The sequence below is a fragment of the Schistocerca serialis genome, chromosome 1, assembly GCF_023864345.2.
Source record: "Schistocerca serialis cubense isolate TAMUIC-IGC-003099 chromosome 1, iqSchSeri2.2, whole genome shotgun sequence".
NCBI lineage: Eukaryota > Metazoa > Arthropoda > Insecta > Orthoptera > Acrididae > Schistocerca > Schistocerca serialis.
This window is the reverse complement of record NC_064638.1, coordinates 768,932,334-768,955,259: the sequence shown is the minus strand read 5'-3', so window position 1 is coordinate 768,955,259 and position 22,926 is coordinate 768,932,334. Positions and strand designations below refer to the sequence as shown.

At 42.2% G+C, this 22,926-nt stretch overlaps 1 protein-coding gene across 8 annotated transcripts in view; it reads right to left on the bottom strand.

The window, feature by feature from the left end:
* Positions 1-22,926, bottom strand: part of LOC126482723 (mannose-6-phosphate isomerase) — a 123,771-nt gene that overhangs the window by 28,968 nt on the left and 71,877 nt on the right. For all 8 annotated transcript variants that reach the window (XM_050106562.1, XM_050106559.1, XM_050106560.1 and 5 more), the window contains 2 exons: positions 1,487-1,660; positions 1,210-1,377 (listed from right to left, as the gene is read on the bottom strand). In XM_050106562.1, the coding sequence (XP_049962519.1) occupies positions 1,210-1,377; positions 1,487-1,660 (342 nt within the window). The remainder of the gene's footprint in view (positions 1-1,209; positions 1,378-1,486; positions 1,661-22,926) is intronic.

Here is a 22,926-nt window from a genome sequence, read left to right as displayed (position 1 = left end):
AGGTTGGCTTCTACTAGTTGTTCCATTCGTCTGTAAAGAATTCGTGTTAGTATTTTGCAGCTGTGACTTATTAAGCTGATAGTTTGTCCTTATCCAATGTTATTTAACAATACACATTCATTTTGTATCGCTATAACACCATTTTTTAAAATTGTGATTTTCCATCCCCTGCAATACGGAAAATATTAGCCCTAGAGAAAAAATAAATGGGTACCTTTTTGTAGGTAATTTAATGTAGTTCAATTCTGTACTGTAAAACATTTTTGCTACAAGTCACTGTTCTCGAGATATTCAAAAGAAACCTAAAAAAGTGACCTATAAATGCCACTCATCCCCATGCTCAAACCCCATGGTCAGGATTTTTTGCATGTTTTTCATTACACTTCCCCAACCACTGTACAAAAATTTGGAACTACACAAATATTTTCCCTTTAGTTTCTTTCGTTAGCCGGACTAACACACCTAAGTTGACTTGTATGTATTTTGGGGGATTTGGTGACTACAATCTTTATGTTAGCCACTATTTCACAAGTTGAAGATTTTCTACATTGATACATTTATCTTTTCCATGAGATTTAGTGTTGACAATATATAGTGGTTAGAAAGAGAGGCATACAAACTGAAGAGTTTTAATGAAAATCATTATATTTCTAAACCCAAGTATGTGTCGGTCCCATTTCATTTTAACTAGAATTCGGGATATACTGTTTCTCAATTGAAGACTCAGAACTGTTACACAATCCAGCTTTTGAGATTTTCCAAATCATTCTATATGTACACCAAGGAGGTTCCTTAATATACCTATAACCTTCACAATCTCTGTCCATAGTAACTAATTTTAAATTAACCCCTTTGCAGTCACATTATTATTTTCTGTTAGCAGAAGTAGTAGGCAGTAAATATTATTAGAAGAAGAAGAAGAAGTAGTAGTAGTAGTAGTAGTAGTAGTAGTAGATGTTCATTGTATTTAATTGTTATTCATCTAATCTAATACTGTGATCAAGTGACAATTTTACAAGCATTGTATGGAATAATAAATCAATTTGTGTAACAATTACAATGCTGTGTATTTATATTGATGCCTCGAAGCTTATTTCCAGGCATATGGTTTTCTTCATTGCCTGGCTGATGAGTATGGAATGGCAGTTTATGAAGTTCATCAATTAAAGCAAAGGCTTGCATAATAAATATCAGGAGCCAAAATCTTACCACCAGAAAGATATGCATGTGGTTCATTAGGTCCTAAATATATGGCTTCCTCGGGTTTCAAAATAATATGATTGAGCAAATATATGGAGAAGCATCCAACATCTCCAGGAAACTGCATATGTAATCGTCTAAACAAATCACCATTAATCAATGTTCTAGTGTCATCATCTGAAATGAAAGTTTATTATCTCTAAAAATCATTTCTTTAATTGATCATCCATTCACACAACAATTAACGAATTCAAAACTATCACATTCTGAATTTTTGGGTACCTACCTAATGTGTCAAGTCTTTCCAGCAGATGTGACAGCTGTTTTTCTATTTTACTGGGTTCACATTTCATCAGAGCAGTGAAACATACTTTAAGGTTATGCTCTGCATCCTTTTGTTCACTACATAAAAACTGAGAAGTTACTTCTAGCCCACAAACTTCTCTCAGTTCAGGAACATCTACAGGCACAAAGAATAAATAAATAAACAAGATACTGAAGAAGTCTTGCATAAACCACAACAGAGCAGAAAATATTATCTAAGATACTAAAGGATTAAAATATCCCCTAAGAAAATAAGAGACAGTATTTATTGCTTAGCAGATGATCAGTGAACTGTCTCTATTTCTCAATTAGGCTTTTCCATATGATGTTCTTAACACTGTAGTATGGAATCTGTTTTATTTCTGTTTTTGTCTTATACCCAAAATTATGCCAAGTAACATCACTCTCATTTTACACATTTACCTCCTCAGCAATTCAAGTTACCCATTATATACCAGACAACTTATTAAAATGAAGAGACACACAATGAATTGTCACACAAAGTCAGAGGAGTGCATTAGTTCTGGAGTAAGAGCCGCAAACGGCAGTAGGGAAGCATTATCTTGAGGCTGCAGCTCTTCTATCCATGTTTGCGTACAAGTAATATGTTTTTGGAAGGGGTCCGCCTTGAGCAAAAGACTCTCTTTTCCCTTTTCTTCTATTGCCCAAGATACGTTTCGCTGAAGTTTCAGGATCATTAATGACTTTTATTTTCTTTCTATTAAACAACAGGAAAAATACCCTTTACTACTTGCATGCATATAAATTAAAGTTTTTAAGAAAATGTTTAGTAATCTGAAAAAGTAGACAAAGAATTGTACAGATACCATTTTATCACATACTGTGGTTTCCTGGTTCTTTTTTTTTGTGTTACATTTGTTTTCCTTCCGCAGTTTTTTCATCTGCAACCATACAGAATGCAGTATGGAGAAGCTATTTACCTCAAAATTGTATACAAACTGTGACAACAAGACGCCAAACTCACGAGTTTTGGGGAAAAAAAGATAATTAACACACACACACACACACACACACACACGCGCGCATGGCAAAGACACCTCACACAGATTCAAAGCTTCCGCCAAGAACACATTCAACCATTTGTGGCGATATCTTAGCGACAACACTGACCAGAGAGTCTCCATGATGGATTGGATTATCTGCGAGGCACACAACTAAGACATTTCAGTTGCATTGAGCTCTGTCATGATAAAGTCATTTCACTCAATATTGTGTCATCTATGTTTGTGGTAATTTTCCCTGTATCGGTAAGTGATTACTGTGACTGTAAAGCACAACAGCAAGGGCATTGCATCGGGCTGTCGGTGCTGCCGGTAACAGCTGGTGAGGCACCTGCAGCAATGCAGAGATGGTGACCACACCAGAGCAATCGGCCCCGTGGTTTGGATCAGCAGAATGTGTATTTACATCATTTGGAATTTTGGATGGCAACTCCAAGTTTGTGACATTGATCTGGCAACTCACTTAGCATGGTGACAACAAGTGACATCATACTGACACCCCCGGCACACAATAAATCTGCAATAGCCATATCTGCAGTGATTCAACCCTATCCCACACTCCAGAAATCTACTTTGACAAGCAATCTACACTCCTGGAAATGGAAAAAAGAACACATTGACACCGGTGTCAGACCCACCATACTTGCTCCGGACACTGCGAGAGGGCTGTACAAGCAATGATCACACGCACGGCACAGCGGACACACCAGGAACCGCGGTGTTGGCCGTCGAATGGCGCTAGCTGCGCAGCATTTGTGCACCGCCGCCGTCAGTGTCAGTCAGTTTGCCGTGGCATACGGAGCTCCATCGCAGTCTTTAACACTGGTAGCATGCCGCGACAGCGTGGACGTGAACCGTATGTGCAGCTGACGGACTTTGAGCGAGGGCGTATAGTGGGCATGCGGGAGGCCGGGTGGACGTACCGCCGAATTGCTCAACACGTGGGGCGTGAGGTCTCCACCGTACATCGATGTTGTCGCCAGTGGTCGGCGGAAGGTGCACGTGCCCGTCGACCTGGGACCGGACCGCAGCGACGCACGGATGCACGCCAAGACCGTAGGATCCTACGCAGTGCCGTAGGGGACCGCACCGCCACTTCCCAGCAAATTAGGGACACTGTTGCTCCTGGGGTATCGGCGAGGACCATTCGCAACCGTCTCCATGAAGCTGGGCTACGGTCCCGCACACCGTTAGGCCGTCTTCCGCTCATGCCCCAACATCGTGCAGCCCGCCTCCAGTGGTGCCGCGTCAGGCGTGAATGGAGGGACGAATGGAGACGTGTCGTCTTCAGCGATGAGAGTCGCTTCTGCCTTGGTGCCAATGATGGTCGTATGCGTGTTTGGCGCCGTGCAGGTGAGCGCCACAATCAGGACTGCATACGACCGAGGCACACAGGGCCAACACCCGGCATCATGGTGTGGGGAGCGATCTCCTACACTGGCCGTACACCAATGGTGATCGTCGAGGGGACACTGAATAGTGCACGGTACATCCAAACCGTCATCGAACCCATCGTTCTACCATTCCTAGACCGGCAAGGGAACTTGCTGTTCCAACAGGACAATGCACGTCCGCATGTATCCCGTGCCACCCAACGTGCTCTAGAAGGTGTAAGTCAACTACCCTGGCCAGCAAGATCTCCGGATCTGTCCCCCATTGAGCATGTTTGGGACTGGATGAAGCGTCGTCTCACGCGGTCTGCACGTCCAGCACGAACGCTGGTCCAACTGAGGCGCCAGGTGGAAATGGCATGGCAAGCCGTTCCACAGGACTACATCCAGCATCTCTACGATCGTCTCCATGGGAGAATAGCAGCCTGCATTGCTGCGAAAGGTGGATATACACTGTACTAGTGCCGACATTGTGCATGCTCTGTTGCCTGTGTCTATGTGCCTGTGGTTCTGTCAGTGTGATCATGTGATGTATCTGACCCCAGGAATGTGTCAATAAAGTTTCCCCTTCCTGGGACAAAGAATTCACGGTGTTCTTATTTCAATTTCCAGGAGTGTATGATGAACAGCTAGCAGATAAAACCCCATTTCAGCTTAGGTGGCGGCTCAGAACTTTACTGGACATGACTCTGATGCTGGACACTGCATCATGGGCAAATGTCATACTGCCACCTCACCTCCAGCTTGCTATGATCGCACATGGAGCAAAACCACTTGACAAGAAGACCAGCCTTGTGGGTACGATGCAACATATTCCTTTGCCAAATGTTAGATTTCTTTCACCTACCTCACGTGGTGGACTGGGCCAACCATGGCCAATGACAGCCTGGGCAATGACCAGCCACTACTCTTGCAACCGACAACACTACGCTGTGCCCCTGCTGTGTCCAGGTCACAGAATTGCTGGTACCACACCCAGTTTGGCGACACCGAGAACAACTGCTATTCTCCCAGCGGGTTCCCAGACTTCAAATGCGGGCCACTGTAAATTCATCAACCCGCACTGGGATGTCAAGTCGTACCTACCACGCAAGATGCACATCTATCATGTTGGCACACCACATGGATGAAAGATTGTAAGTTCTGGACAGACCTTAGCTCACACACATATTTGTCATAGATACAGGATTGTATATTAGCACAGTTTCAGAAGATATGTTCACACAGCTCACTGATATGTTTGGGGTGCGCCTCAGTGCTACTGACAATTCTCCAATGTCTGTACATGGAAAAGTACATCATGTCATACATCTCAACACAGATTTCCAACGCCTGTGGGCTTTCTAGGTCACAGACATCTGGGGCTTGACTTCCCCCAACACTTTCACCTGTCTCCAAACTTGGAACATACTGTGCTTCTTTAGTACACAACATGTGATCTCATCTTGGGGATTTACACTCCATCACCACCTCCTCGGGCGCACACCTGTGTGTACTACTGAGCTGCCTAGCTACAATGAGATAGCCTCACATTGGCTCAAAGTGCCAATTAAAGAAGTCACAGTGGAATTTACCACTTGAAATTTCATTAACAGATGGATAGTTCACTTTGGCTGTCGTTAAACAGTTACAGATCTACAGGGAGATAATTGAAATCCTCGCTACTCGACACTCTGCAACTTTTGCAGCCTCCCTCATGACAGCCTTGTGAAGCATTGGCATTGCACCTGAGTACTGCACTTATGTGCCGTGGCGGAGGTGGAGGATATCTTGTCATGGGTGTTACTTGGGGTTTGTGCAGCATTTAAAGAGGACCTGAAGGCTTCCCTGGCAGAAGTCCTATACGGCGAAGCACTTATACTTCCAGCAGAGCTCATCTTAATGACACCCACCCCAGACCTTGTAGATATCCCAGCATTTGTGGAATTGGTGGAACGCCACACTAGAAAATGCAGGTGACACGCCTATGACACACACTCCACCAAAAACCTTCCTCCACTAAGAAATATTGGACTGTGATTATGTCGTGCTACGTGATGACACTATAGGGCCAGCCCAGCAGCCACCATATTCTGGACTGATTCCAGTAGTCAAGTGCGTACCACACACCTTTGATGTTGTAGTCAATGGGAAAATAACAACGGTATTTGTCCACAGACTCTAACTGGCATGCATCCTTGGTGACCTTGGCACATCATGCCCTACTAATTCAGCCGCTACATGTTGACCACGTTGGTTACTCCCTTGTCGACATGACTTTGGCCTTCTTGCAACCCAGCATTACGGCAGTCGTCACTCTCAATGTCTGTGACTTCCACCTCGAAGACATCAGTGTCAAACTTGTTGACCTCGATTTTCATAATAGACGTCAACTGTGAAGCTTCTATCACACCCACTGCTGCAGTTGCCCACCTGCTCACTCATTTCTAATGATTACCACCATTCACTGACTATGCAGCATTATCCTGTCGTCTGTCAGGAGATGGTGTCTTAGGATTTACCAATGCAAACTGGTAAAGGCTGGATCAAAGACTCTTGCCTCCGTCGCGCAGGTTCAGACAAGTTCCAGTGTTGCCAATTTTGTGTTCAGATAAGTTTCTTTGTTGGCAATTATGAATTCTCAGTCCACTCACCGCTGCGTAGCTTCAGTCAGTGTCGAGCACTGTCTATACGGTCATCTTTGTGACTCATTGGTGTTTCTTTTGCAGCTTTGCATCAGAATGAGTGTTATTAGTAACAGATGTTACGAACTTTTAAGTGAATCAGTGAATAGGAAGAAGGACAACAATTTTTATTTGAAGCGATACAATATTCCCAACATCAGAGGTGAAGAGAAACTCGTAGCACCGGTGTCTGCTGGAAAAGAAGAAATTCATTATTATTTTTGTTTTGATGAACTGTTTAACATACTACATGAGACCCATGTTGCTACAGGCCACGGCGGCCAAACACGGATGATTGTGGAACTGAATTTTAGGTACAAAAATGTGACTGTTGAATCAATCGTTACTTATATGAGATTATGTGAACCATGTCAGTAAAAACAAAAAGCATTAAAAGGGGTGTTGTGAAATCTATCTTATGTAGCGAAATGAATTCACAATGCCAAATTGACTTAATCGACATGCAGGCAAACCCAGACAATAAGTTGAAGTTCATACTTATATACGAAGAAAATTTGACAAAATTTCTTATTCACCACGCACTAACTTCAAAAAGGGCTGATGAAGTAGCATATCATCTTTCGGACATTTTTACCACCTTTGGTGCCCCACGCATCCTTCAGTCTGATAATAGTAGAGAGTTTTGTAACCAAATGATTCAAAGTTTATGTGGGTTTTGGAGTGATACAAAGATAGTCCATGGCAAGCCGAGGCACAGTCAGTCTCAGGGATCAGTCAAACTAGCAAATCAAGATATCGAAAATATGTTATCAACATGAATGGAAACAAACAAAACTTCAAAATCGTCTGAAGGGCCGAGGTTTGTGCAAGCAATGAGAAATGGGGCTTATCGTGAAGGGATCAGATGTTCACCATATGAAGCCATGTTTGGGGTACCAATGAAAATGGGCATTGTGACCTCAGTTGCTCCACATGATTTCATAAAAAATATAAACACTTAAGATGATTTGGAAACAATGTTAAACACCACTTCCACTGACTCACAGGAAATTGAAAATAATGGCCAAGGAATAGATGCCAGTGAATCAAGTACTGGAACAGAAGGAATGGAGGTAGAAAGTGTGGCTGCAGCAATGACACAGGATTTGATGACAGTTAACAGGACACCGGCACCAGCTGATGGTTGTGATGAGACGTTGACAACTTCCAACAATGTTAATAAAGTGAAACAGATCCGAGAAGCTGCCAAAGAAGATCTTCAATTGCAGGCAAAGAAAATGAAAGCAGCCTCACGTAACAAAATTTCAAAACCTCCAGCTGGACACAACGTGAGGACTAAAGTACCAGATGTAGATAGAGCAAAAATTGATGCAAAATTTATAAAAGCAGTTGCGATAAATATTCAGGATGACAAATTTTATCAACTTGGTACCAAAACTGTAAACTGAAGTCATTGTACACTAGGAACCAATTTACATTGTGCAAGGAAAATTTTATCAATGTCGAAGAAGTAGCAAGAGAAGAAATTAATCTATGGGAAGTGGTTGCCAAACAATCTTTTGTTGGAGGAGAAGGGTTTAAAAAGTGCAATAGCTTAAAAAAAGTGTTCGACTAAAAAATGCTTGTGTAAATCATCTCCCATATTATGTAATTCAAAATGCCACAATAGTCAGCCTTGTTGTAACAAAAATTAACATTCACAAGGTAATATTTTATACAACATTTTTCACTAATATGAAATATTGCTCATTATAATCACATTGGAATGCAAGAATGTTTAAAATACATAGATTTACAATAAATACAAACTATTTCAATAAACTGTTAAGCTGATTTTTTAAAATTAATCCAGTTTTACAAGTTGGTATGGGTACACCCTAAGATTTACCAATGTCTCTTGTTAAAAGTTCGAAATCTATGCATATAATAAGAAATTTCAGATTTTTACCATACCGTAATGGTAAGCCTTAGGTTTCACCAGTTAATTCTAGGATTTACTCACCATTTAATTCTAAGATTTACCAATCATCTTACTTTTACAGTAACATATATACAAAACTGTGACTGGTCTTCAAATTTCTAAGGAATTTCTTAAAAACTCGAATTTATATATTTACAAACAGTGAAGGGCACTTTTCCTGTTGTTTAACAAAAAGAAAATAAAAGCCCACGGATGGTGCTGAAACTTCGCAAAAAAATGTCTGGTTAATAAAAATTAAAAATATATATATACATTTTTTCTAGACCGACGCCTTTCAGAAATAAATAGTAAAACAAACTAAAGCAAACAAAAAAATCTCAAATATGTACTTATTTTGTTGTATTCTGATCTGTCAAACTGACATTTATTTTGAGACTGACAATTAAGTAATTATTGTAATGTGTTGTCCATGGAAATGTTTAATGTGTAGAGTTACTGTATTTGAGAGGAAGAAAATATGGCACATAGACCTGACGATTGTCATATTTATCTATCCAAAAGCATACTGCGCTAACTTCTTGGCTTCCATCATTTACTGCCAAATCTGAGGATTAAGCCCAAGCTTTATCCACTGTCAACCTAAAAGCGAAGTAAATAATATTCAGCACTCACTGCTCAAGAGAAAAGGCAAGCTCAATAAAAAAATCAGTCATTAAAAAAAGGGGAACATTACATTCTGGCACCATGGTGAAAGGACCCAGAACAATTACCTCTGGAAGTAAATTGAACAGATGAATAAAAATGATAAATCTAATACAGAATTATTAAAGAAGATTTGTGAATATTAATTGAACACTGTTGTCATCGACAATCCTGTCAACAGCAGGATATTACAATGAAGCACACAAATAATTACCAGTACTACAGACAATTCAGAAGAAATTAGTTTTCCAATGAATATTAATTAAGTGACAAAATGTACACCTCAGAAGCACTTAAGAAGTTAACGAATCGAAAGATCGGTGGTCAACGATTACCGAGGCCTACAACTTTTTCATCGCGTCCAAAAAAAATTTCACAGCGGTGGACAAGAGCAACATCAGCTGTGCACCTACCGACAGCAACTTAGTTTCACCAGCTAGTCTTCAATATCTCTTACATATTCCCTATTCTCACAGGCAAACAACCCAAATAATTAGACAACATTACCTCAAATTTCAACTGTAAAAACATGTTCTCAAATTTCTGTTAACAACACATTAACTTCGTCTTCACAGAACACACAACTTGACTCCAGGGGAAAAAAAGGGAAGAGCATTTATAGGGTTGAGACAAAAATATAGAAACATCATGAGAAATACATGCTTGAACATAAATGCTGATGCTAGCCAACCCTGCAGGTGGTGCAGTTACATTTGACCACAAACAGCAACTGTGCAGTGCCCTCAACTTAGCCGACAATTTTACTTGCCGCTCTTGTGTTTTAGTTTGCAATGTGATTGTGTTCAAGTGGTTCTATTTGCTAATTTGTTGTTGTGTTCTTGCATGTATTCTAGGAGCGGAGCCGCAGAACTAATCAAATCTCTTTTCAGAAGCTTTGCTTGCTTTCTAATATAACGTCTTTGTGTAAACCATGAATTCCCTGCCCCATACACCCACTGTCCCCACGTCTCAGCTACAGATGGCCAATGTGGCGGATCAAACGCAAGTTTTTCAGTTTCATACTGAAACCTTACTGACTATAGTCCAACAACTACTGGCTGCACAAGCTGTGTTGGCCACACAACCACAATCAACCAACTAACCAGCCCAAAAAGTGCCGCTGACCAGTATACCAACTGTTCTGGCATAACCTCAAACACCGGAAAGAAGAGGCGGCACGCAAGAGCAGAGAAGGCTGTGAAGAAACATATCATCAGTGGGTAACAGACTTGCAGGGTATGACAAGGAAATGCAAATATAAACATGTTTGCGGTGCTTTATATTCAGACATTATGTAGGGTGATGCAATCGTGTACAATGTTCCTGATGTCAAAATCAGAGAACAAATTTTGAAACAGTCCGATTCATCATTTTAACAGGTAGTGCAAATATACGATTCCGGTGCCTTGTTGGAATAGCTATTTGTCGGATTGAGTCCCTTAGTTGTGATTGCCCCATTCCGCACCAGCAGCGTGCGCTAGCCACACAAAGTAAACAACCTTCCAGGCCACATAGACAGTTCGCTAAACAGGCAGCTACACAAGTGAACAGAATTAAGTATTGCCCTCACTGTTTTACACGGCACAAATGCCAAGACATGTGCAATCTGTAGGTTTGCAATGGAACAAACATAAGCATTCAGCCCACTTACAAAACTCTCGTCACAAGGCCCATGTCATTAATTCAGCAGGATATTCCAAGTCTGCAACTGGCAAGCATGCAGTTTTGTCAGTGGCATGTCAGTCAAACAAACTTCTTGTTCATTTACTTATTTGTGGGAAACGTGGGAAATTTCAGTTGGACATGGGTGCCTCTGTCACATTGCTCAAACGTTACACACATGCACTGTTAGGCTCCCCACACCTGTCTGCAACTAGCACACAACTGATGGCTTATAAAGGACAAGACATTCCCGTGCTCGGAGCATGTATTGCTCGCATATGCGAACAGTGACATTTACAGTGCTACAATCACGTGAGTGTGAAAACATATTTGATCTTGACTCTTTTGAATTGTTTGGCTTTAACATTCAGGACAATTTGTTGTCAGTTTCTGCATTCAGTGCCAGAGAGAGTGTAGCTAGCTTGCTAAAGGAATTCCCAGGACTCTTTTCTGAAGGTTTGGGAAAAGCTTTCAATTTTGTTGCACATATTTTGCTGAAAGACAATGCTCAGCTGAAATTTTGCTGAGCCAGAACTGTTCCCCATTGCATTACAGGACAAAGTCACTGTTGAACCTCAAGACTTGCAAAATAGCAGAGTTATTGCGCCCATATCAGCTAGTCAATGGACAAGTCCACTGGTTTTGCTCCCCAAACCTTCAGGTCACATTCACCTCTGTGCTGACTAAGTCTGCACTCAACCAACAAACTGTCACCGATACTTATCCATTGCCACGCCCAGAAGATCTTACGGACAAATTAGGCGCTGGATGCGACTTTTCTAAAATCAATTTGCACGACACATATCTGTAAATACCGCTTGATGAAGAATCACAAAAAGTGTGTGTAGTAAATACTCATTTGGGCTTGTTTAAATATTTGTGTTTGCCTTTTGGCAGTGCTTCCGCCCCCATCATATTCCAGCAGTATTTTGAATAGCTGACTGCGCTTGTGCCAAACTATTCAAACTATTTGGACAATATTGTAGTAGCAGGTCGAACACCTGCAGAAAATATTGCAAATTTACATGCTTTGATTCATATGTTATCTGATGCAGGACTAAAGTGTAAACTGGACGGACAAGAGCGATTTTTCAAACCTGAGTTACAGTATCTTATTCATGTCATAAACAGTCAATGTGTACATCCTATGCAGTTGCATCTGTTAGCCATACGATGGTTGCCAGTTCCTTGTAATATCACAGAATTGCAGTCAGTTTTAGGAAAAATGAACTATTATATTTGGTTCATACCGAATGCGCGCAAATCATGTCGCAAAAATGTTCCTTTTGTTTGGACAGATGAGTGCCAAGTAGCTTTTCAAAAACTGAAAGATGCATTGCTCAGTGACTGATGCTTAGTTCACTTTGATCCTGAAAAGCCAGTTGCATTGCAAGCTGATACTCCATTTTACATAATCGGTGCAGTGCTTTCGCACAGGATTGGTGATCAAGACAGACCTATTGCTTTCGCATCAAAAGCGTTGTCCAAAGCTCAGTGTAACTATCTACAAATTGGAAAAGAGGCACTGGCTATTGTGTATGGTGTCACCAAATTCCACATCCATTTATATGGCAGAAAATTCTACTTAGTTATGGATCACACGCCTTTGCAGTCTTTGTTTCATCTGACAATACCAGTTCCTGTATGAACTGCAAAGACGGGCTTTGTTGTTGTCTCAATACCAGTATGAGATTGTATATCGTCCAACAGCTCAACACAGTACTTTGGAAATGTTTTCACATCTTCCGATTGGCCCTGACACGGACTTTGACACTTCTGCTGCTTCTTGTTATCACATCGTTTCTCAAGATTCTGAATTGCTTCAGACTTTTCCACTGAACTATAAGAAAACTGCACAGGCTACAGAAGCTGATCCCAATTTGAACATTTTGCTCAATTATATTCGCACATCTTGACCTCTGGCATAGCCTTGTTGTGCAAAAAGGTGTGATTCTTGTTCAAAATGTCAATGGACATTCACGTGTATTGAGCCCTAAAGTATTGCAAAAAGAAGGACACTGGGGGATTGTTCGTACAAAACAGCGCATCAACACTGTACTTGGCAGGACATGGACACCCACATAGAACACATGACATCACAGTGTCACGCATGTGCAGAAAATCAGTCTGCTTCGCCATAAAAGTTCTCTGCTTGGCCCATGTCGTATTTGCCATGGCAAAGTGTGCACATAGACTTTGCATGACCTGTCTGGAACACTCACTGGTTAATTGTGGTAGACTCATATAGCAAGTTTCCTTTTGCTGTGCCCATGAACTCGACAACATCCCATAGCACAATTCAGCTGTTGTCATCGGTTTTTTGCCTAGAAGGTTTACTTGAAGTAATAGTGTCAGACAATGGACCCCAGTTCACGTCACATGAATTTCAATCATTCTGTGAATGAAATGGCATACAGCATCTAACTAGTGCACTGTTCCATCCACAGTCAAACGGTGAAGGGGAACATTTTGTCAAAACACTCAAGCAGCACATGGCCAAACTTCACTCCGCACACACCATTGCAACTATTTCTAGCCTCGTATTGTTCACACCTATGAGATGGACTAATACCGGCAGAATTGCTTCACAGCCATTGCCGTCATGCACTGCTCCACCCTCCTCAACATCCAGTGCCGCAGGAAGGCCACAAGTATCACTTCCCGCCGCATTATATTGTCTTTTATAGGACTTTTAGTGGCATCAGATGGACGGCACGAGGCGAGACCGTCCGTCGACTAGGCGCTTGCATGTATCTTGTTTCAGATCCATATGGTTTGCAGTGCCACCATCAAAATCAACTTTGTATCTGCCACATACATGATGATCTTTCAGTCTCTCTTCTCCCAGACTCAAAGGTCCAGAGGGCAATGCGGCCGCAGCAGCTGCCGGAGGTTGTCAGCACGACACCACGGGATGACCTGATGGAGACGGGAGCCTTTGCCTCCTCCCGTCTTACCCATGGAGATGGACCCGCCCACACCGCAGCTGTGGCTGCCTTCTTCATCTGGTTCATGGCAGCAGGGGGTGGACATGTACCTTTCTGGTCATTTTCTGGGGGATGATTCTGCCGATCGCAGGCCGGATGGCAGGGTATGACTGGAAACTGGTCGTCCCCTGCATCTACAGCTTCCGGCCCATTAGAGTGTCCACCCTCCTGCATCCCCTGCTGTTGTCACACTCCATACATGATGATGGTCTGTCATTTTGGGGGGGAGGAATTTTCTGGCACAACCACAAATGTTGGAACGAAGAGGTGGCATGCAAGAGCAGAGAAGGCTGTGAAGAAAGGGCGGCCAATAGTACACGGAATCGGACAGCGCCACACCAGGCGTGCCCCCTGCAGCAAGTGAATATATACACAGCTCCTGCTAGCCTCGGCTGCTTAGATCAGCCAGCGTCTGCAACATATTTAGTGCTTCGCTATCAGACTGTATTGTTTTCATGTCGCCTCTCACTAGTGACATTTGCTATAGTCAAGTTAAGTATTGTCATTTTGCTTGCCAGGAATAATACTAATAATGTTATTTGATTGAATTGTTGTACAGCATTCCGAGAATGCTGCAGACTGCAGGCACACTATTAGCAATGAGTGGGGCAAGGCACCACATCAACATTCCAGCAATTTAAGGAAACAGAGGAAGAATGGATTGGTACTTCCTTTTAAATGCAGGGCCCCAAGTGTTGAGGTCAATACAAAAACTATTTCCAGCCGTGTTTCCCGATGAACTCGTCTTTGACCAAGTTGTTGTTGTTGTTGTTGTCTTCAGTCCTGAGACTGGTTTGATGCAGCTCTCCATGCTACTCTATCCTGTGCAAGCTTCTTCATCTCCCAGTACCTACTGCAACCTACATCCTTCTGAATCTGCTTGGTGTATCCATCTCTTGGTCTCCCTCTACGATTTTTACCCTCCACACTGCCCTCAAACACTAAATTAGTGATCCCTTGATGCCTCAGAACATGACCTATCAACCGATCCCTTCTTCGAGTCAAGTTGTGCCACAAACTACTCTTCTCCCCAATCCTATTCAATACCTCCTCATTAGTTATGTGATCTACCCATCTAATCTTCAGCATTCTTCTGTAACACCACATTTCAAAAGCGTCTATTCTCTTCTTGTCTAAACTATTTATCGTCCATGTTTCACTTCCATACACTCCATACAACAACTTTCAGAAACGACTTCGTGACACTTAAATCTACACTCGATGTTAACAAATTTCTCTTCTTCAGAAAGGCTTTCCTTGCCATTGTCAGTCGACATTTTATATCCTCTCTACTTCGACCATCATCAGTTATTTTGCTCCCCAAATAGCAGAACTCCTTTACTACTTTAAGTGTCTCATTTTCTCATCTAATTCCCTCAGCATCACCCGACTTAATTCAACTACATTCTATTATCCTCGTTTTGCTTTTGTTGATGTAAATCTTATATCCTCCCTTCAAGACACTATTCATTCCATTAAACTGCTCTTCCAAGTCCTTTGCTGTCTCTCACAGAATTACAATGTCATTGGTGAACCTCAAAGTTTTTATTTCTTCTCCATGGATTTTAATTCCTACTCTGAATTTTTCTTTTGTTTCCTTCAGTGCTTGCTCAATATACAGATTGAATAACATCGGGGAGAGGCTACAACCCTGTCTCACTCCCTTCCCAATCACTGCTTCCCTTCCATGCCCCTCGACTCTTATAACTGCCATCTGGTTTCTGTACAAATTGTAAATAGCCTTTCGCTCCCTGTATTTTATCCCTGCCACCTTCAGAATTTGAAAGAGAGTATTCCAGTCAACATTGTCAAAAGCTTTCTCTAAGTCTACAAATGCTAGAAACATAGGTTTGCCTTTCCTTAATCTAGCTTCTAAGATAAGTTGTAGGGTCAGTATTGCCTCAAGTGTTCCAATATTTTTACGGAATCCAAACTGATCTTCCCCCAGGTCAGCTTCTACCAGTTTTTCCATTCATCTGTGAAGAATTCGCGTTAGTATTTTGCAGCTGTGACTTATTAAACTGATAGTTCGGTAATTTTCACATCTGTCAACTCCTGCTTTCTTTGGGATTGGAATTATTATATTCTTCTTGAAGTCTGAGGGTATTTCGCCTGTCTCATACATCTTGTTCACCAGATGGTAGAGTTTCGTCATGACTGGCTCTCCTAAGGCCGTCAGTAGTTCTAATGGAATATTGTCTACTCCCGGGGCCTTGTTTCGACTCAGGTCTTTCAGTGCTCTGTCAAACTCTTCACGCAGTATCGTATCTACCATTTCATCTTCATCTACATCCTCTTCCATTTCCATAATATTGTCCTCAAGTACATCACCCTTGTATAGACCCTCTATATACTCCTTCCACCTTCCTGCTTTCCCTTCTTTGCTTAGAACTGGGTTTCCATTAGAGTTCTTGATATTCATACAAGTGGTTCTCTTTTCTCCAAAGGTCTCTTAAATTTCCTGTAGGCAGTATATATCTTACCCCCAGTGAGATCAGCCTCTACATCCTTACATTTGTCCTCTAGCCATCCCTGCTTAGCCATTTTGCACTTCCTGTCGATCTCATTTTTGAGACGCTTGTATTCCTTTCTGCCTGCTTCATTTACTGCATTTTTATTATATTTTCTCCTTTCATCAATTAATTTCAATATTTCTTCTGTTTCCCAAGGATTTCTACCAGCCCTTTTCTTTTTACCTACTTGATCCTCTGCTGCCTTCACTACTTCAGCCCTCAAAGCTACCCATTCTTCTTCTACTGTATTTCTTTCCCCCAGTCCTGTCAATTGTTCCCATATGCTCTCCCTGAAACTCTGTAAGTATTCGCTGCATTAACTCAATACTACGACCATCAAGTTCAAGTAGCTGCAGCTAGATATCAGTTCTTTTGCTTGCAGAAAAAGCCTGAACAGACAGACTGCCAGTGGCGTCACTAGGAAGTGTAAATTTAAATGTAGTTGTGACAACTTTTACAGTGATTTAATGAAACGTGATACCATAATATTCAATGTCCCAGATAGTAGCATACAAGAACAGATCTTAAAGTACTCTGATCCATCCCTTCCTCAAATATAGCAAATTTTAGAGCAAAATGATTTGGGTGCCATAGTGGCTGACTTGTTTGACCAGGCCCCAGTTTGTCAGGTCAATTTGCCCCTAGTTTGTGACTGCCCCAAGCAGCCACAACAATTGTGAACACAGCCATGCAGACAGCCACAGAGATGTGTAAACAGGCCTCTGAATTTAGTTAAGTCTTGTACTAGATGTTTTGTTCGCCATAAAAGACAGGATTGCCCAACACATAACACAACATCCTACATGTGAGGGAGAAAAAAGACTATGTCCAAGCAGTTTGTTTGCAATGACACTAAAACACCAATTTTGCCCCCCCCCCCCCCCCCCCAAAAAAAAGGGCTCAGGCACATGCAGTGAAAGTTGCATTTTCAAAACCTACAACAGGTTTTGACAAAGTAAGATTAAGGTTGTGCCTCCATCTTGACCTAGTGCTGTGTAATAACATTCTAACAAACTATTTGTCTCATTACAAATTGGTGGCCTCCATATGAACTTTCAGTTAGATGCAAGTGCCTTAGTAACTTTGCTTAATTGTGTTGTGTACAAACAGTTAGGCTCACCATACCTTTCTAAATCTAGTAAGCACTCCACTGCTTATATTGGACAGGAAACCCCAGTGCTTCGACAGTGTAGGTTGACTGCCACTTACAAATCTTACACTATGACAGTGAACTTTACTGTGTTGAAATCAAGAGACAGTGAGAACATATTTTGCTTAGATGCATTGGGTTCGTCTGGACTTAGCATCCACGACTCATTGTATGCATTTGACCCAAAAGACTTTGAAGCTACCTTGTTTAAAGAATTTCCTGAACTATTTTCAAAAGGAAAGGGAAAGGCTAATAAATTTGAAGTGCATGTTACATTGGAAGACAATGCACAGCCTAAGTTTTTCTGGGCCCAGTCCATTCCAATTGCTTTAAGAGACAAAGTATTCAGTGAATTGAAAGAATTGCAAGATAATGGTATAATTGCTCCCATTCAAGCTAGTCAATGGTCAAGTCCTCTCATTTTGTTGCCTAAGCATTCTGGTCACATTCGCATTTGTGTTGACTTCAAGTCTACAGTCAACCCACAGAAAGCAGATGACACTTATCTGTTGCATCGCCCTGAGGACAATCGACAAACTTGGTGCATGACGTTGCTTTTCTAAGATAGATTTGCATGATGCCTACTTGCAAATTCCACTGGATGAAGACTCACAGAAAGTGTTTGTTGTAAATACACACATAGGACTGTTCAAGTATTTGCGTGTGCTCTTCGGCAGTGCTTCTGCTCCCACCATTTTTCAATGTTACTTGGAACAGCTGACTGCAAAAGTGCCATTTAGCTCAAACTACCTTAACAATACTGCTGTACACCAGAGGAACACATTGCCAATTTGCATACTCTTTTATGATTGTTGTTAGAAGCAGGACTCTAGTGTCGTTTCGAAAAGTGTGACTTTTTCAAACTAAAGTACTTAGGTCATGTGGTAAACAGTCTGGGTGTCCACCTCCTCCAATCTCATTTGCTTGCAATCTCTGACCTGCCCGATCATCGCAATGCGTCTGAACTGCAGTCAGTACTAGACAAGATGACATACTATATTCTGTTCATACTGAGTGCCACACAGATCACGGCTCCATTGCATCACTTGCATTGTAAAAATGTACTTTTGCATGGACTAAAGACTATCGAGAGACATTTCAGGAACTCAAAAATGCTTTGCTTAGTGACAGATGTTTCGTGCATTTTGACCCTGTCAAGCCAGTAATTTTGCAAGTAGACACTTCCTCTTATGGAATCAGCGCTCTGCTTTCGTACAGATTGGTGCACAAGACAGACCTATTGCTTTTACCTCAAAGTTGTCAACTTAAACTCAGTGCAATTATTCAGAAATTGAGAAAGAAGCTCTCACTATTGTGCATGGTGTGACAAAATTCCATCACTATCTGTTTGATCGCAAGTGAAAGATCACAAGCCTTTGCAGTCCTTGTTTCATCCATCAAAGCCGGTTCCTACACATACTGCTCAAAAATTGCAATGTTGGGCTTGCTTCTATCCCAGAACCAGTATGAAATTGTGTACTGACCTACGGCAAAGCATGGCAATGCAGACACCCTATCTCGCCTTCCGATTTGCACAGAGTCTGATTTTCATGCATCTGCTGCATTTTGTTGCCAAATCGATGCACAGAACTCTGAATTGCTGGAATCTTTTCCCTTGCACTACTGAAAAACTGCACAGGTCATGGAAGCAGACCCAGATTTTGTTGCATTACTTTCGCACACCTTGGCCTTGTTCATTGAACAGTATCCAGAACTCAGTTGTGTGCCGAAATTTTGCACCTCAGCATGCCCTTTCAGTTCAACAGGGTGCGATTCTAGTTCAAAATGACAGTGGACAATCGTGTATTCTTATTCCCAAAGTATTGCAAAAGGATGTGTTGCAACTGCTTCACCATGGACATTGGGAATTGTTCGCACTAAACAGTAAGCGCGACAGCACTGTACTTGGCAGGACATCAACGCCCATATTGAACAGATGACATCACAGTGTTGCACATGCACAGAAAACTAATCTTCTCTGACACAGACATTCTCATCTTGGCCTAAGACACAATCCCCATGGCAATAAGTGCATATTGACTATGCAGGACCATTCTGGAGCACTCATTGACTCATAGTGGTAAACTCTTTCAGCAAGTTCCCATTTGCAGTGCCTTCACATGATTTTAAACAATTTTGTGATTGAAATGGCATTCACCATCTAACAAGTGCTCCGTTTCATCCCCAGTCCAACAGAGCAGCAGAACGCTTTGCATGCACTTTTAAACAACAGATGGCCAAGCATCGCACCACTCACACATGGGAACAGGCACTGTAACTCTTTCTTACCTCCTACCACTCCCACCCACGAGACGGACCATCACCAGCGTAATTTCTGCATGACTGCCGCCATCAGATGCTGCTACACTTGCTACACCCACCACAGCATCCGGTGCTGCCAATGGTCTGCAAGTATCGCTTTGCAATCTTGTAGGCAACTCTGCGTGGTGGGAAAGAGGCGTGATGCAGGAAATGGCTCTTTTACATACTGAATTGTAGGTCCCGATGGTTTGCATTGCCGCCGCCAGAACCAAATTTGTAAGTGTCATTTGCCCCATGATTTGCTGATTTTCTTCCCCCAGATTCAAGACCTATGGACCCGTGCGGCCTTTTCAGCCACCAGAGCACCCCAGGACGAGCAGATGGATGATGCGCCATCACCCCTCCCATCCCCAATCGCCAACCCGATGGACTTGAACCCATCGTCATCATCGCTGTCGCTGTCATCGCCCCAGGACACGCCCTGACTCCTGCACATGTGCCCAGGCAGCAGTTTTTGGAGGATGTTCCTGTTGCCCCGCAAGCCAGATGGTGGGGTATGGTCAGGAGTACACTACCCTCCACAGTCACAGCTCTTGACTCATCTCTACATCCAGCATCCTGCCTCCCCCTCACTGTTGTTTGCATCCTCCCTACATGACAACAGTGCGGCATTTTTTTTTTGGGGGGGGGGGGGGGGGGGGTGCAGCTGGTGGGGGGTAGCGGAATGTGCTGGCTGAAGCTGTTGCCAGCACAGCGGTCAGCAAAGAGGAAGCTCGACAATTGAATAGTAGGTGCTGGATCAAGCGCGCCTATCACGAGAGAAGCCAGGGACACACCCACAAACAACACCCCACCAACACCCTCTCGACAGCATGTATTTAGACCACCACCGCTGACTGGAGGGCCTCATTCAACCAACCGGTTTAGTGTCTGTCAGTTTACTCGCAGAGCGGGTTTAGTCATGACAGGCTACTACAGTACATAGCAAACAGATTAGTGACTACAGTGGGATTAGTTTACTTCAACCAGAATTGTACTTTACTAGCAGTGAGAAACTAAAGCTTGTAATAGCAAGATTACCAATATTGACATTACATTAGTCTGCCAGAGGACTATTACTGATGTGCTTGTACCACAAAACATGGACTCTATTCCAGTTAAGTAAATGCTTCCAGTTAACGTAAATAAAGAACCATATTAATCCACGTGCACATGTGTGTTGTAGAAAGAGGATACCGACCACCCGTAACAACATCCTCTCCCTTGCTTCCTTTCAGTACAAGACTCTACACTGCATATGTTAGTTGCAGCCATAAGAACAGTGTTCAGTGTAGTTGTTAGTGTATTATATCAGAGCTAAGTAAATTCCAATGTCATCAAATTGTTGGTGTCTGTAACCAATGTAAATGAAGTTTGTGGTGATACAAGAGGCACCGCGTCAAAGATTTATACTGCGTACAGGAAAACCAGAAAACATTATCCACTAAGTCACAATGTGGTCAAAGGTGTGTGTTGAGTGACTGTAACATATGGTCACTGAAGGCAATTACAACAAGAATAAGAGGATGACAGCTGTATAAGTCATGACGACACCTGTATAACTCACTGCAGAACTAAATGTATGTATGTATTATTCTCCTGCATGAACAATTTCTTGCACATGAAATTTAAAACTTCGACTTTCATTTTGCTATCTTCAAATGAGATACCAGACTGGTCAACAAGTGACTGGATGGGAGCGTTAGACCCACTTCTGGATGTTACATAGGACCAGAATTTTCTCCGGTTCTCTGCCAGATCTATTGCTAAGGTATGACAGTGGTAGCAGTTGTATGCTTCATACATATATCTCTTCACAGAAGCATGAATCTCTACTAATCTTCACTTGTCGTCATTTGTGCATTCTCTTTTGAACTGGGAGTGCTAAAGCCTCTGCTACCTCAGTAGTTTCTGAACTTCGTTATTATACCATGGTGGGTCTTTTCCATCCTTAATCCACTTAGCAGGGACATAACTCCCTAGAATACGATTAACAACCTCCTTAAACTTTACCATCACTCCTCTGCGTCCATCTTACTGGAACTAAGTGGTGCCAGTTCACTGTTCAAGTGAGATGCTTATCTGTTCTTCCTAACAGAAATATTCTCCTAGACTTCTTGAATGATTTAACTTTCATAACCATAGTTGCTATAACGACATCATGATCACTAATCCCCCTTTCTATACTGACATTGTCGTTAAGGACCAGCCTATTTGTAGCTACAAGGTCTAAGATATTTCCATTGCATGTGGACTTCCGAACTAGCTGCTCAGGACAATTTTCCGAAAATGTGTCCTAAAGTACTTTGTATGACTGTTTGTACCCCCTACAATGAATCCATAGGCATTCCAGTCTGTACTCGGTATGGAATGACTTTAGAACTGTCACAGCAGAATCGGGTGGCCCGTAAAACATCCAACATTAACTTGGTTTCACTTACACCTGTTATATATGACCAGATATATTTTCTGTCACTTTGCTTTGACTTCAATAGAGGCGATATTTTTGTCAACTAAAATAACCACTCCCTCTTCTGTGGTCTCTACTCTCTCTTTCCAATATATGTTCTATGAATCACTAAATATTTCAAAGCTTTCCACTTAGAGTTTCAATCAGCACTCAGGCCTGAGGATAATTTTGAGCACAAGAACTTTCCTGGAAGGCACTAAATTCAGGAACCTTGTTACAAATACTTCCAACAATTTACCACTAGAATTCTGCCGTCAAAGTGTTTCTGCATATCGACTGGCGAGTGTTCATCAGAGTAACTCAAACTACTGCCTACCATAAAAAACACTCATGTCCACTCCATAATCACTCTGCTACATGAATAGCTGATTCCTTCGTGTAGTGCATCCCTGAGCTCTAAAGTGGAGTCCTACAAACCCCAACCGATAACACAGGTCTTGAAATCTGCAGTCAAGACCATCAGAGTCGATGAATCCTTTGGTTGAGACCCTAAAATCAGCTCCAGACCAAAGGACCAATTCCGATCTGCCAGAGACAGTGCTCATATGTGTATGAGGTGTGCTTGCTCACGCGAATAAATCTCTCTCTCTCTCTCTCTCTCTCTCTCTCTCTCTCTCTCTCTCTCTGTGTGTGTGTGTGTGTGTGTGTGTGTGTGTGTG